The sequence below is a fragment of the Gossypium arboreum genome, chromosome 10 (assembly GCF_025698485.1).
Source record: "Gossypium arboreum isolate Shixiya-1 chromosome 10, ASM2569848v2, whole genome shotgun sequence".
In the NCBI taxonomy this organism is placed as follows: domain Eukaryota; kingdom Viridiplantae; phylum Streptophyta; class Magnoliopsida; order Malvales; family Malvaceae; genus Gossypium; species Gossypium arboreum.
Window position 1 is genome coordinate 120126392 of NC_069079.1, and position 17252 is coordinate 120143643.

General features: G+C 33.4%; 1 protein-coding gene and 1 long non-coding RNA gene across 2 annotated transcripts; one reads left to right on the forward strand and one right to left on the reverse strand.

Annotated features, from left to right (window-relative positions):
* The first annotated feature begins 224 nt into the window (after positions 1-224).
* On the forward strand, positions 225-1945 carry LOC108488633 (probable O-methyltransferase 3). The gene is made up of 2 exons (XM_017792923.2): positions 225-1113; positions 1286-1945. The coding sequence occupies exons 1-2, from the start codon at positions 334-336 to the stop codon at positions 1601-1603; spliced, it is 1098 nt and encodes a 365-aa protein (XP_017648412.1). The 5' UTR covers positions 225-333; the 3' UTR covers positions 1604-1945.
* An 866-nt stretch (positions 1946-2811) lies between these two features.
* Positions 2812-3418, reverse strand: LOC128281464 (uncharacterized). The gene is made up of 2 exons (XR_008271675.1): positions 3374-3418; positions 2812-3080 (listed from the first exon to the last, which is right to left on the reverse strand). It is a non-coding gene; the product is annotated as an uncharacterized LOC128281464 (long non-coding RNA).
* Between the last annotated feature and the right edge of the window lie 13834 nt (positions 3419-17252).

Sequence of the window (17252 nt, forward strand, 5' to 3'; positions counted from 1 at the left end):
TGCCCTCAGGACTGATGCCGTACTGTATTTGTACTGATAGTTTAGCTTGGAGCCACATATGGAAAGTTTAGCTTGGAGCCACATATGGAAAGTCCACTTTCCATATGGCATCACACGGAGATTTAATTAATATTTTACAACAGTTGATGAAATCAACCACTTATTTTTTTTTAGTCATCAAATTTTAGTGCATAAATTGATGAAGAGCCCGCCCCCATATGGAACCTTATCCAATCAAATAGGAGTATCATAGCCTATAAATAGCATATTGAGCCGTATGCTAATTCACTTCAAAACAAAAAGATTTTAAAAACAAACAAGACGTCAGCTAAGATGAATATGGGCAATGCTAATGGGGAGGATGCTATTGAGGCACTCCAAGCACAAGCTCACATTTGGAGACATGCTTTCAACTTCGTAAGCTTCATGTCTCTAAAATGTGCACTTGATTTAGGCATCCTTGATATCATTCATAATCATGGCAAGCCCATGACTATTACCGAGCTGGTTGCTGCGCTACAGATGCTCAACCCTACTAAAGCATGCGACATTTATAGGCTCATCCGCATTCTAGTTCACTCGGACTTTTTTGCACGCCAAAAGCTAGACAATGATGCTCAAGAAGAAGGATATGTTCTAACCAACTCTTCTCGTATGTTGCTCAAGAATAATCCCTTCTGCATAACGCCTACTTTGAAGGCTACGATGGATCCTATTATAACAAAGCCTTGGAGTTTTCTAGGGACCTGGTTCCAAAATGATGATCATACCCCATTTGCTACTGCATATGGGAAGACATTGTGGGACTATTTTACCCATGATCCTCAGCTAAAAGATTTGATAAATGATGGCTTAGCTAGTGATTCTCAATTGGTTACTACTGTTTTAGTTGACAAGTGTAAAGGGGCATTCGAGGGATTGGACTCCCTCGTAGATGTTGGGGGTGGCACAGGAACTACGGCCAAGGCCATTGCTGATACATTTCCACTCATGGAGTGCACTGTATTTGATCTTCCTAATATTGTTGCTGGCTTGCAAGGGAGTAAGAACTTGAAATATGTTGGAGGCAACATGTTTGAGGCATTTCCAACAGGAGACGCAATATTATTAAAGGTTAAGCTTTACTAAATTTATTCGCATTATTTTTTTTCTGGTATTTTTACTTTTATAAATAATGCACAACAAATTCCATTACACATGATAATATTCAAAGATTTGAAGGCAAATGTAATCATAGTTTGTGGGTTAGCTAATTTTGAGCTAATTATGAATGATAATTGAACAGAAGGTATTGCACGATTGGAATGATGAAGGATGCTTGACAATTTTGAAGCGATGTAAAGAGGCCATTTCAAGCCAAGACAAGGTAGGAAGAAAGTTGATCATAATTGACATGGTTGTGAGGGAGAATGAGCAAGTGAATGATGAAGCCTCAAGCTTAACTAAAACACAACTCTTTTTCGACATGTTGATGTTGGTATTGGTGGCTGGAAAAGAGAGGCGGGAAGAAGAATGGGCTAAACTATTTTTAGCAGCTGGTTTTAGTTCTTACAAAATTACTCCTATTGTGGGTTTGACATCTCTCATTGAGGTTTACCCCTGAGAACATTTGGTTATTGCATTATTAGTATAATAATGTCGAGAAATACATAGTTTAAGTGGTAAAATTGTTCTTTGTTGACATCATTTACTAGAGTTGTTTGCTGGGATTTTAACTGTGTTGCCTATTCCTATAATAAGAATTGTTGTTGTGTTGTTGTCATGGTCCTACTCTTATAGACCTTTCTTCTTGTTATAACTCTTAAGTTTTGTACTTGTATCTTCAATAATAATAATTGTTGTTGTCGTCTTTGTCATGATTCTACTCTTATAGACCTTTCTTGTTGTTATAAGACTTAAGGTTTATATTTGTATCTTCAATAATAATAATTGTTGTTGTCGTCTTTGTCATCATCATACTCTTACAGAACTTTATTATTGTTGTTGTGTCATTGTTGTCCTACTACTGTTATAAATTTATTTTAAGATTTATGGTTTAAATTCTTTGTGAGGATCATTTTGATGTTGTTAAGTATTTATACAAACACTAAAAACACATATAGACAATATGAACACAATGGGTTAAAATAAAATTGTTATAAAAATTCTAAAATTTAAATAATAATAGAAAAACAAATTTAAAAAGAAAAAATTTATAAAAAGAAATGCATAATGTGTAAATATGCTAAAACATATAAACATATTCAAATATTGAAGATGACATTAATAATAGAAACAATCATAAACCTTAAATATGAACTGTAAATACCAAATATATATAGCAATATTCAACTAAATACTACATCCATTTACTTTCACATAAAAATCCTTCAACATCCGAACTAAGTAAATTCAAATTCAACATTTTTATTCGACTCTTTTCTTATCTATTAAAGAAATAATTTCACTTTCAATTAATTAATGATTTAGATGAAATCTTCAATTGGATTACCAAGAAATTTAAATATTTAAAAAAAAAATTGAACGCAAGTTCAACATTTGGTGTTAATTTTATTTATACTAACTAAAAATTGAAAGCAAGTTCAATATGAGTGTAATAAAATTTAATAGGATTTGAATAATTTGTGAACTTTCGGTTTCTGCTGAGGCATATAAAATTGAAGATACTGTGATATGAGGAAGGATTTAAAAAAGGGGGGGGGGGGGGGAAGAAAGAAAGAAATCAAAGAAATAATGAAAGATTAATGAATGTGGTCTAATTCAAGGGGTATGAAACCTCAGAATGAAATTGCCAAAGATGAGTAGACTCTCTTGTAATAGGCCAATTTTGGCCCAGGCCTAAGACCCACAAACAAAATATAATAAATAGAAATAAAAGCCTAAATTTTTTTTTACAGTCCATTACAATATAACAAGCCCAATTTATAACCCAAAACCTGCCCAAAAAATACAAGGCCCAAATGACCCAAAAATTAAAACATTCTTAGAAATCCTAGGGGCCTCTTGCCCCGCAACCAGCCTCCAGCACCTCCAGCGCCGTACGCCACCACAGTCGTACCTCCACGTAGCCATCACTATACCTGCAGAAAAAGACAAGCGCAACAGACAAAGAAAAGAATAAATCGTAGCAAAAAACAAAGGATTGTTTTCCTTTTTTTCTCTTTCGGTTATAAAAGGACTCAAGAATCAATGTATTTTCAACTTCTTTCTTACGAATACATATAGTAGAAAATTGAAAATAGAGAAGAAAAAGTTTGAAAAGGTCTTTCTTTTTTTATATTCTGCATCCCTTATTTATTTCGTGCATGTTATTTTTATTTCTTTTTTTTTAAAAAAAAAGAACAAAAAAAATTAAAAAAGAGTCGGATCTTACCTTTTTCGAGCTTGCGCCGTCATAAGGGGAGTCGAGGGCCCATCTCCGATGAAAGATGGCATTTTGAGAGTAGGGAAGTCAAAAAGCAAAAAAAAAAGGACTTTTGTTTTCCGACCATCAGGAATGGCAAGACATCACACCGGTGACCGATGGTCGCCACGATGGTCCCAAGTCTTGAGCCATAACCGGACTTGGAGGGGAGAGAGAGTGTGAGAGAGAGTTTTTGGGAATTTTTTTTTAAAGAAGTGAAATGATTTATTTTTTTAAAAAAAATTTACTTATATACGAATTCCAAAACGACGTTGTTTTGGCCTATTTCCCCAGACACCAAAACGGCGTTGTTTTGAGCTGGATCGGACCGACTCGACCCGAACCACCTAGGATTCGTGTTTTTTTGGAAAATGGAATATTTGCGCTGCTAGTCCTTTTGATTTTTTGCCTTGTTTCAATTAAATCCCATCCTTTCTTTTTACTTTTTAATTTTGCCCCGTAACTTTTCCATCTGTTTCGTTTTGGTCCTCCTTGAAGCTGTGCGTTTTGGAGGGAAGAGATTATTTCCCATTTTGGTCCCTCCTTGTTATTTGAGCATTCAATTTGGTCCTTTTCCTTTTTCTTTATTTCTGATTTACCCCAAATTTTTGTTTTTAAAGTTCAGTTTAGTCCCCTTTTTGTTATTTTTGCTATTAATTAATTTAGTGTTATTATTACTATTATTATAGTTTTGTCTTGTATTTATTTACTTATTATTTTTAAATACATTGATTTTATTTTATCATTTTATTATTTATTTATTTACACCTTTATATATTTCCAATCTTTGAATTCTTTATTATTTTGTTTTACACAATATTTACTTGTATTATTATTAATATTATTATCATCATCATCATCATCATCATCATCATTATTATTATTATTTTTTTGAACCATTTTATTTAAAATTTCTTTATTTCTTTGTTTATTAGTTTATTTTAATTTTTAATTAAACTATTACTAGTATTATTTTGTTATTTCATTTATTATTCCTTTTATTATTATTATTTTCATTTCATTTTTATTCTATGTTTGTCCTCATTGTTTTTCATTATATGTTTAGTATTTATTATCTATTTATATTTTTAATATACTTTCAAGACTCCATAATCATTTATTATTCGTACTATTATTAAAATTATTATCATTATCATCAATATTATTATTTTTAAACTGTTTTATGTAATAGTTATTTATTTATTTTTTATTATTAGTTTTTAATTTTAAATTCCTTAACTTATTATTTTCTTTTTATTTATGATTGGCTTGTTCGTTTATTTTCATCCTTCATATCGTCATTTATATTAATGCATTAATTATTAGTCTGTTATGCATGTTAGAACTGTAATTCATTTTTTACATTTTACTACAAAATCGTGTTACATTAATCCTTACCCGATGCATTAGATTTCGTTTTTTTTTAAATAAGCAATGCTTTGTGTTTTTAAAATTCGAAAAGTTGTTCCCTAACTTATGGGATTTCGAGTTTCTTGATAAATCCAAATAAACGAACGTTTTTTATATTTTCAGAAATTAAGACAAGATCGTGTTCTAACTTATAGAATATGATTTCTTTCTAAAACCGAGATTATCAAATATCTTTTAAATAAATATAATTTTTGGGGTTTAAAATCGTGTCGAGAATTTAAGACATTATGTCCTAATTTGCGGGACGTAATCCTCTTTCTCGATTAACGTAAAATATGCTCTTTTCTCGAAAAATTTTCAATTAAATAATATTTTAACAAAGCATCGTATTTTTTTTAAATCTTTTCAAATTCTCAATTTTCGACATTAAAACATTAATTAATCAATTAGGTACCAATTTTGCGCTTTACGAGAGTGCTAACCCTTTCTCATGGGTAACTGATTCCTGAACCCGTCTTTCTGAATTTCATAGACCAAAAGCGTTGTTTTAATAAATCAAACTGTTTATTAAAAATAACCACTTTTCGAGGTGACTCGATCCCACCTCATCAAAAAGGATTGGTGGCGAATCTCATTATTCGTTTTCATTTTCAAACACCAAGTCAAACCCTTTTACAAAAAAAAAAAAAATGGTCTCGACACCTCACACAGCACTGATATAATTGGGTGTCGAATGTCCATAGTTGAATGCAAAACCAGGAAAATTTTCATTAAATGTTTTGGGTAAAATTGAATGTTTACATAATAATTATTTTAGATTTTCTTTTCATTAAAATAATATAAAAATTTAATTACAAAAATATATAAGTTCTAGATTATTTACGAAAATAAACATTTTTATAGGTTTTTGTGTGTCATTAAGTTAAAGTGCCAATCATTACAATAATTTTTTTTTAAAAAAAGAGCCGTCTAACACATTAACGGAATCGATTTGATTTTTATGAAAAAAAAATCTAAGGGAGAAGTTTATAATATGGGAGGGAAAGTTGCTAACAAGTTCACCAATCATGTGGGTTATGGAGATATTTTGGATAATTGGCAATTCAAGCCTTTCATAGTTTTGCGACATAAATAAATAGGTTTTATATGGTTTTTTCACCAGGATGCAAATGAGTTACTTGGAATTTGCTTCAAATTGAATTAAAATTAGAATAATATGTGCATGGACTGAAGTAAAATAAATTACAAAATCACCAAACTATGAAAGACTTGAATTGCGAATTACCAAAAACCTAAAAAACCGCATACCCCGCGTTGTTGGTGAACTTGGCAGCAACTTTCCCTCCCAGGCTTTTCTTTATAAAAATCAAACAGGTTTTTTCACGCCGCATCACCAAAAAATAAAAAATAAAAAATTCTCTTCTATAGTAGATTTTTAGTCTATATAAATTTGAAAATATATTTTTAAAAAAATTATACAAGTGTTACCTAATAATTAGCATATGCTTAGGTGTGATTTAATATGGTATCTTCTAACAATTTAGCAGCACCCAGTGATGCAATAAAAAACATTTTATTTTCGAAAATAATCTAAATCCCATATCATTTTTATAATTACTTTGATAAAAAGTCCGATGTTTTGTGGATCTAAATGAGCTATTCTAGCTATCTTTTTTTCAGTCCATGCAACTTTGATAAGAGAAATAAAAAAGCCATAATGTTCCCCATTTTGAACCACCTCCGACCACAACAAACTAGAAAACACAACTACCTAGCCATGAACATAATCACCCAAACATAAACATGATATATATTCCATTTGTTCCATCTTTATAAGAAATCGGAAACTTGAATATTGTAACACCCTGTATTCAGTCCGGTCGCTGAACCCTAGTTATGGAACACCACATTAACCACCTATGTGACTATACATTTAATCACAACTTAACCTCCAGCACTCCATAAGTTAAAACATAAAACGTGTTTAGATTCAATAAATCACAAGCTTGTGAACTCACATCGCTTGCTTCATGGTACGCAACAGCAGTAACATGTGAACCTACATCGCTCGTAAGAACTTAACTACTCTTTCCGTGAAGACATAATTATTTGATTAAAGGAATTAAGAACATGCGAACTGTAAGTTTTGCAGAGCAATATACCTCACGGAACACAGCAGTTCAACTATCTAACATTGGGGTTTGCACCCTTGCTTAGCTCATGCATTCTAAGTCTTTTCTGGGGTAAGTTTCCTTAAAAAGGATAGGTCTTCGCGTACCCCTATGTGTTTATATTCTGCGAACACATTTCGCGCGCAAGGTCTCTCCTAATTCCGTGTAGCAAAATTTATTAAGGGTTTGCAAGTACTAGTTCACCAGTTGTTAAGGCTCGCACTTTCCACAATTCGATAACCTTATCACTTCACAACGACTTTGACGAACTCTATATGGGTTAGTCAATTTGATTTATTACATGTTTTAGTTGCTTATGGCGAACACAGTTAAAGATTAAATACTTTAGCATGTACTTGCGAATTAAAAAAATATTAGCAACTCTTTGAACTATATTTGTATACTTAAAATTTCAGGTTTGCATATATAGTTTTATCAGTTTGCAAGAGATATTGAATACAAATATACAATCCCACAGTGTTGGTGAACTTGGTAGCAACTTTCCCTCCCAGGCTTTTCTTTATAAAAATCAAACAGGTTTTTTAAGGCCACATCACCAAAAATAAAAAAATAAAAAATCTATAGTGTAGTTTTAAAAATATATTTTAAAAAAATTCATATCAATGTCACCTAGTGATTGGCATATGATTAGGTGAGATTTAATATGGTGTTTTCTTATAGCTTGGCGACACCCAATGATACAATAAAAAACATTCCATTTTCGAAAATAATCTAAATCCTATATCATTTTCATAATTACTTTTTTATATTATTTTGATAATAAGTCTATTATTTTGTGGATTATAATGAGCTATTCTAGCTATCTTTTTATTTAGTCCATGCAGCTTTGACAAGAAAAATAAAAAAGCCATAAGCTTCCCCATTTTGAGCCACCTCGGACCACAACAAATTAGAAAACACAGCTACCTTGCCATGAACATAATCAGCCAAACATAAACATGATATATATTTATTTTGTTCCCATCTTTATAAGAAATCAAAACCTTGAATATTGTAACACCCCGTACCCAATTTGGTCACTGGACCTGAACTATGGAACACCACATTAGCCACTTAAGTGACTCATCGTTTAAACCCAAGTTAACCTCCAACACACCATAAGTTAAAATATAAAACATGTTTAGATTTAATAAATCACAAGCTTGTGAACTCACATTGCTTACTTCATGGTACGCAGCAGCAATAACATACGAACTTACATCGCTTGTAAGAACTTAACTACTCTTTCCCTGAAGACATAATTATTTGACTAAAGGAATTAAGAACATGCAAACTCTAAGTTTTGTAGAGCAATATACCTCACGGAACACAACAGTTCAACTGTCTGACATTAGGGTTCTCACATTGCTTAGCTCATGCATTCTAAGTCTTTTATGGGGTAAGTTTCCTTAGGTCTTTGTGTACGACCCCTATGTGTTTATATTCTATGAACATGTTTCGCAGGGTCTCTCATAATTTCATGTTGCAAAATTTATTAAGGGTTCACAGGTACTAATTCACCAATTGTTAGGGTTAGCACTTTCCACAGTTCGATAACTGTATCACTTTGCAATGACTTTTGCGAACTCTATATAAGTTAGTCAATTTGATTTATTACATGCTTGGCTTATGGCAAACACTCTGTTAAAGATTAAATACTTAAGCATGTACTTACGAATTAAAAAAATATTAGCAAATCTTTGAACTATATTTGTATACTTCAAAAATTCAAGTGTGCATATATCGTTTTATCAGTTTGCAGGAGATACTGAATACAAATATAAAACAAAACCAAGACTTAGAGCAATTGGCGAAGTCTATAGATAGAAAGAGATCACTAAGCCCAAGCAGAAACCCACATTGCCTTTATGTCCAGAGTTCTCTTGTATCACCTTTCTAGTGTTTATACTTTGCCTGGATCACTCGCCATTGCCACTACACACTGTGTGATCTAACTATCTGCAATGTTTAGAGAGGAGTGTGTGAGCTCTTACGAACTCAATGAATATACAGGAAAACCACATAGCATGCACAAAAACATAAGTTAAACAAGTGTTTAAACAAAGTTACGGATTTGTGGACCGAGTTTGACATATTTACACGAAGCTAGGTTTGAAGTTATTTACTATTAGTTAGCTTAACACAGTAAAACATAATATTTTGAAAAACACAATCTTATTCACATGTTCTTTTTTGTTGGATAAATGGATCTCCTTATAAATCCTCACTTTGACTCGAAGAGTCTTAACATTCCTATAAGCATAGCATAAAGCTTAGCACTCTCCAAACACGCCAACATATCATATTGAATGGATCTTAGCTTGACATTCCCTTATTTCTCCTACCCTGTCCCAGGGCCTCTAGCCCAAAACATAAAACACAGAGGTGAGTACTCACAATCCTATGGCATGTCATTATATCCAATGGTTTCAAAAGATTATAATGTCAATCATTCACTTAAACATAGAGCTCAAAAATTAAGAGAAGCTCGCAGAACACTATTCATAATTAGCTCGCAATATAGAGCTTGCATATTATTGTTCATAAAAACACATATTTAAACTTAATCACAAAATAGAGTTTTGGAGAAGACTTACCCTCGAAACTTAAGCTAAAGTCCTAAGCTCTTAATTGACTCTACGGTTTGCACATACAAGTGGTGACCCCTGAACACTCACCAATTTACTGAAAGCTTTTAAACAAGCTTCGCTTTTCTCTTGTCTTTGCTTGTAGGCGGTTCTGTTATATTCGTAATTCCACAGCATAGACAAGTCACTAACAGGAAAAACACATTAAGACTCATACATAAACAGAAGCAAACCTAGGTTCGTACATGCTAGTCTTTTGGCGAACCTAGTTTCCTTTAGTTCATGCTTTTCTTAATTATTTCTAAATATCAACACAATAGAAAAACATAGTCTTACGTTAAATCCTAATAGCTAAGTTCTGGGTTCTTGTTTTTGTAGAAACATGACAACAAGATAATCGATGAAGGAATTTGAGAGATTTTTTTCATTCAAAAGAATATGAAATTTTCAATGAAAATAACTTAATTTATAGGCACTAGGTGTTTTGATGTTCTTAGGATGCCCTATTCGTAGTAGAAGTAGAAAATATTTACATGCATGAATCATGTTGTGAACAGGAAAATAGGTTGACTTCCTAATTTTGGTATAACTAGCAATTGGCTACTCCTAAATTTAATCCTCAATCCAAAACATTGATTGTAGCTTGCCTGACGCACTAGCAACCACAGCTCATCAGGCGACCCCAACTCGCTTGGCTGAAACTTCAAGTGTCACATCCCGAAAATCGGGTTAGAAGAATCAAGTAAGTAAATCGGGGGTTAGTGAACCAAAAATCGTAATTAGATTATATAATTGAATACTTAGGAGTTAATTAAATAAAATATTAGAATAATTAGAATTAATAATTTTAGGTTAGGAAATTAAAATTAGGTGTCTGGGAATTAATTTGATAAAGAAGGATTTTTTTTAAATGAGGTTTGATTTGAAAATAATTTTGAAATTGGTTTTAATTAAAAAGTACGGACGTATTTGAAAAAGGAAAAAAATTGGAGGTGGTTAAATGGGCAATGGCCCAATTTTTAAAAATGGGTTGCCTATTTAACAACCCCCACGTCTCCTTCCCTCCCACTTTTCATCTTCTTTAAAAAATTCAAAGCTTTTTTCTCAAAATTAGTTCATCCTTTTTTATTCCTAAACTCTCTAAACATAAAATCTCTTTTCAATTTTGAAGAATACTCATGTTTTCAACCTCAATTTCTCTAAAGTTATTTACATGTTCAAAGCTCGAATTAGCTCCATAGATCATTGATTTTGCAAAATTGAGGTGAGATTATAACTTTTTATGATTAAACTAAGTGAGTTATTATTTAAATTCAAGATTTAAATTATTTAACCAAGATCTGAATATATCACTTGATTTTGAGTTAATTTTTGGATTAAAAGTGGTAGATCTCATATTTCTTTGATAAGCTTTGGTTTTAAAGTGATTTCTAATTTAAAGTGATTTCTAACTCATTTTGATCTAATTAAAAGGTATTGGATCTTAATTTAACAAATCCTTAATGAATTTAAGAAAATTGAATGTTTTCCCTTTTTTAAAAGATCACATAAACTTGATTTTTCCAGAAAAATTAGATTAGTAAAATTGGATGAAATTGATGGTTTGGATATGTAATTAGATGATATTTAGGAATGTTAGAATTGAAATTAAGGCTTAGAGATAAAGTTTGAGTGGTAAAACACCTATTTTGGAAAAAAATAGTTAAACTTTCGGTATGAGAAAAGTGAGCTTAGAGTGGTGATTTTGCTACTTTTTTTTTTTAGTTTAAGGATGCTAATAATGATTTTATATTGTATTTAATGTGTATGTAAAGTTTCGAATTCATCAGGAGGTTTCACGAGCAATGCGAAAGGGTAATAAAAGCTTGTTTGACATTGTTGTGCAAGATGTATTTACTAATGTAACGCCCCAACACCTGACCTAGAAGGTTTAACTGTATCTTGAAGAGGGTCACATTGGCCACCAAGATGGCACTAAACGAGTCATGGGTTTAAACACATCAATTCAAAACTTATCATTCCAAAGAACTATACTATCATCTTGATAGAAAACTTTATAATTAGTTTTAAACTCATGCGCAACTTTAAAAATTTTAAGTTAAAAAATCATAAACCAAAACGTACTAAATATTCGAAAAATAAAAATTCACACCATAGTTTATAATTCTCCTTACAAAAAAAAAACTGAAAGTAATAACTGAATGTTAAATTAGCATCGTTTAAACCAAACCAAACACTTATCAGTCCGGGACCTCTGGCATGCCGAATCTAGCTTCCGAACACGAAAAGTACCTGAATGAAAGAAACACTAAGGGGAAGTGAGCTACGCGAGTTCAGTATGAGTCCGAAATATAAAAAAAATAAAAGGCAATTGACAAAGTGTCGGAACAAATATTTCCAATATGCACACGCAAACAGTGAACGATCAACTTATACTAATAGTCAGTCTTACGAGTAGTCCATTAACAAACATAACAAAGAGTTATTATTCCAAACACTAAGACAGGTCGGACTGATCAAATTATTATGCAATTAACTCCACAACCATATAGATAGGTGTGGGAGTGAGTCATCCAAGTGATCCAAATCAAGGCTATATCTGGATACGTCATTGTGTTCCCAAACCCAATGAGGAAGGCAATCTGGGACCAGGTTATAGGATTCAGTATTAGACTTATAATTTTTGGGTTGTAATGGGACACTGTGGACTATTTAATTGTTTGGTTTAAAACTTTTATCACTGCGTTAGATAAATGATTGACTGGCAGATTATGATTGTTTGATAATTGGTCTGAATAATTGTAGACTAATGGATTATGATTGTTTGATAATTGGTCTGAATAATTTTTCGACTAACTTGTAAGTGCAGGTTGAAGAGTCACTGGTGAACGAGGTAAGCTTTATATGTTTTATGTGTGATTTGGATACAAACATGTGCTTGGTATGCATAAGATGTAACACAGAATTTGGTCAAGTCATGTAAATTGTTAAATGTCTACTAACTAATTAATTTATAATGTTATGAGGTTGTACGAGATGCTTTAATAAATTTTCCAAAAATAAGACTTATACATTAAATCCTACAATACTATTATTAAAATTTGTGAAATGGATTTTTTCCCAACATATTACTATATATTACGTTTTAAATCTAATTATATGTTTTTAAACTAAACGGTTTTTTCCAAGACCCTACAAATATAGTATTTTAAAAATATTTTAGTGCATGCACGTATGTTTAACTAAAGTTTTCGAGGTAATTGTCTGTTAAGTATTAAATTGTGAATTAGTCTTGTTGTTGATTGTTGATCAGAGCAGCGCAACAGAAGCATGATATTAGATTTTTATAAATATTTCATGATTAATTGTGTGGTGTGATTGCTCGGTTACTGTGTTTTGTGGTGGTTTTAAATGGATAGTCACTTTGGTGACTAATGTGATGTTCGAAATTCGGGTCGGACCGTTTCGACCAAGTTTGGGGCGCCACATCAAAGCCCTATTTTGAGATGTTACAAATATGTTTATCAAAGAAACTACGAAAGAAATATATCTCACTTGCCATTGCAAAATGTAAATCAAAAGATCCACTTGTCATTGCCACTTGTCAAGACATTTGTTGCAAACAAAAAAATTATAGGATTAAATTTTTGTTAGAATTAAGTGACCCAAATTCTTATTTAAATAAAATACGATGGAAAATAAAATAAAAGTAAAATCCATATAGAACTGGACTTCTTTTATTTTATTTTAGAATAAGGTTTTTAAACCTTATTAAACTCCATCTATTTTATATTGATTAGGATAAGGTGTTTCAATCCTACTAGAATATGGCTTTGCAAGCCTATAAATAGACATAGTCTATTCCTCTTGTATTAGAGTAAAAATTTTTCGACATAGTGAATTTTCTTCTCCTCTGCCCGTGGTTTTTTTCCCGAAAGGGTTTCCACGTAAAATTTATGTGTTCTTTATTTTTATTTATTTTATTCTATTTTATTTTTCACAAATTGGTATCGAGCTTTGGGTTATTCATCTCGATCACGGTAATGGCGTCTTTGAAGTATGAAATTCATTGTTGGATCGCAACACCAGTTTGCGTTGTGGCAAATTAAGATGCAAGCGCTTCTTGCACGATGGATCTAGAGGATGCCCCGCTAGGATAGATAAGATGCCTTCGACATTAACAGATGAAGAGAAGAAGCGTAAGGATCGAAAGGCATTAACACAATTACATCGCATTTGTCCAACGAAATTTTGCAGGATGTGATGAAAGAAAAAATGCCATTGCATTATGGAAGAGGCTAGAACAAATATGTATGTCGAAAACTCTAACAAGCAAGTTGCATATGAAGCGGCGTCTTTATGCTCATCGTTTGGAGGAAGGTGCGTCGTACACGAACACTTAACAAAGGTGTTTAAAGAAATTCTCTCAAACTTGGAGGCCATGGAGGTTCGATATGATAAGGAAGATCTAGGGTTGATTCTACTTTGTTCGTTGCCCCGTCTTATTCAACCTTTAGAGACACGATTTTATATAGCCGCGAGTCTCTCACGCTTGATGAGGTTTATGATTCTTTAACCTCGTATGATAAGATGAAGCATCTTGTGGTTAAACCCAACTCTCGGGAGAGGTCTCATTGTTCGTGGGAGACAAGACCGGAATGTTAATGATGATCGTGGTAGAACACGAGAACGGAATCCTCGTGGTAAATCTAAGGGTAGATCGAAATATTCAAGCAGAGGTAAAACTTGCAACTTCGCAAGAAGAAAGGGCACATTAAACTGAAAGTGCTATAAGCTACAAAATAAGATTAAAAGGGAGGCTGCGAATCAAAAGGAAAACAGCCGAAAAATTCGGTGAAGGCGATGTTGTAGAAGACTACAGCGATGGTGAACTTCTAGTTGCTTCATCAATGATTCTAAAGTGGCGAGGAGTGGATACTTGATTCAGTGCACCTTCCACATGAGTCCCAATCGGGATTGGTTTACAACTTATGAAACAAAGATGTCTGAAGGTGTTGTTTTGATGGGAAATAATGCTTCATGTAAAATCGCGGTGTTGGAACAATTAAAGTTAAGATGTTTGATGGAGTTGTCGAACACTTAGTGACGTCGGCATGTTCCGAATTGAAAAGAAATTTAATTTCGTTGAGTACTCTTGATTCAAAAGTGCAGATACATAGCTGAAAGTGGGGTTTTAAAGATTTCAAAGGGTCCCTTGTTGTGATGAAAGGGCAAAGAAAGATTGCCAAGTTATATGTTTCTGAGGTTCTCTCATTCTCGGTGATGCAATTGTCGCTTCCTCTTCCTTGTCGGATGATGATATTACTAAACTTTGGCATATCGCCTAGGGCATATGAGTGAGAATGGCATGGCGAATTAAGCAAAGAGGACTTCTTAATGGGCAAGGAATTTGCAAACCGAATTTCGTGAGCACTGTATTTTGGGAAGCAAAAGAGAGTTCGATTCACTAGAGGAATCCATAACACGAAGGAAGCGTTGGAGTATATCCATTACGATCGTGGGGCCGTCCGAGTGCCTTCGAGAGGTGGAGCTAATTATATGCTAACCTTTATTGATGATTTTCCGAAAAAGTTTGGGCGTTCTTCACAAGCGAAAGCGATGTGTTTTCCACATTTAAGTCTTGGAAAATTATGATTGAAAAAGCAGACGGAAAAGCAGATAAAATACCTCCGTCTGCAGACAATGGCTTAGAGTTACATTACGATGAGTTTAATAGATTGTGCAAGTCGAAGGATCATGAGACACTTGACGGTTCGTCATACTCCACAACAAAAGCGGCGTTGCGAGCGAATGAACGAACGATCATGGAGAAGGTTCGATGTATGTTGTCAAATGCCAACTTACGAAGTCATTTTGGGCGAAGCGACCTCTCTTGCATGTTTTTGATCAACCGATCTCCATCCGTTGCCATTGAGAAAAAGACTCCACAAGAGGTATGGTCCGGTAATCCTGCTAATTATTCTGATTTAAAGATTTTTGGGTGTCCTGCATATGCTCATGTTGATAATGGAAAATTGGAACCGAGATCCATTAAATGCGTTTTTCTTGGTTATAAAGCTGGTGTAAAAGGCTATAAGTTATGGTGTCCTAAAAATAGAAAAGTTGTGATTAGCAGAGATGTTGTTTTGATGAAAGCGCTATGCTACCTAACTTATCTCTTAAAGACTCTTCCAATAAAGAAAACCAAAAGCGGTGGAGCATCAGATTAATACGAATCAACTCCTCAAGCCAAGTACAAAATTGAGAATAGAGTTGCTTCTTCACCGCAATACTCTATCGCCAAAAACAGGACAAGAAGAGAAATTAAACCTCCAAAGAAGTATGCCGAGGTTGATCTAGTTGCTTATGCTTTAAATGTGGTGAAGATATAGATGCGAATCAAGAGCCATTTAATTATTCGAGGCGATTAGGCGTGAAGACTCGAAAAGTGGATGTTTGCTATGCAAGAGGAGATGGAATCACTCCACAAAAACAGAACATGGGATCTTGTAAAACTTCCTAAAGGTAAAAAGGCATTAGTTGTAAATGGGTGTTTAAAAGAAAGAAGGGACTCCGGAGTTGAAGAACCCGGATATAAAGCAAGGCTTGTTGCAAAGGGTTACTGATCAAATTCCGGAGTGGACTTCATGATGTGTTCTCTCCGGTTGTTAAGCATAGTTCGATTCGAGCTTTGCTTGGTATTGTTGCCATGCATGATTTGGAGCTTGAGCGGTTAGATGTAAAACGCATTTTGCATGGAGAACTTGAGGAAGATATTTACATGCAACAACCGAGGGTTTTATAGTCTCGAAAAAGAGGACTATGTTTGCTTGCTGAAAAAGTCCCTTTACGGTTTGAAACAATCACCAAGACAAGTGGTACAAGAGGTTTGATTCCTTTATGACTTCTCATGATTTCAAAAGAAGTAGTTTTGACAGTTGTGTCTACTTTAAGAAAAAGCAGATGGTTCTTTTGTGTATCTACTTCTTTATGTTGATGACATGTTGATAGCGACAAAAGATAAAGAGAGATAAGAAAGGTTAAAGCCCAACTAAGTGAAGAATTTGAGATGAAAGATTTAGGACCAGCAAAGAAGATACTTGGTATGGAGATTCTCGAGAGATAGAAAAGCAAGTAAATTGTACCTAAGTCGGAAGGGTACATTGAGAAAGTTCTTTGCGAGTTCAATATGCGAGTGCTAAGCTCGTTAGTACTCCTTTAGCGACCCATTTCGACTTTCATCGGCCTTATCTCCTCAATCGGATAATGAGATTGAGTACATGTCACATGTTCCATACTCTAGTGCAGATAGGATCTCTCATGTATGCTATGGTTTGTTCACGTCCGATTTATCATATGCAATCGGTGCAGTTAGCGAGATACATGGCGAATCTCGGTAAAGAACAACGGAAAGCGATTCGATGGATTTTAAGATACTTACGAGGCACTACTAATGTTTGCTTACAGTTTGGAAGAACTAAAGATGGAGTTATAGGGTATGTTGATGCTGATTTTGCTGGAGACTTTGATAGAAGAAGATCTCTCACAGTTACGTCTTTACAATCGGAGGTTGTGCAATTAGTTGGAAAGCCACTTTGCAAACTACGATCGCTTTGTCTACCAATCGTGAGTACATGGCGATTCTGAGGCTTGTAAAGAAGCTATTTGGTTGAAGGACTATTTAGTGAACTCAATGAAGACCTTCAAATCAGCACGATA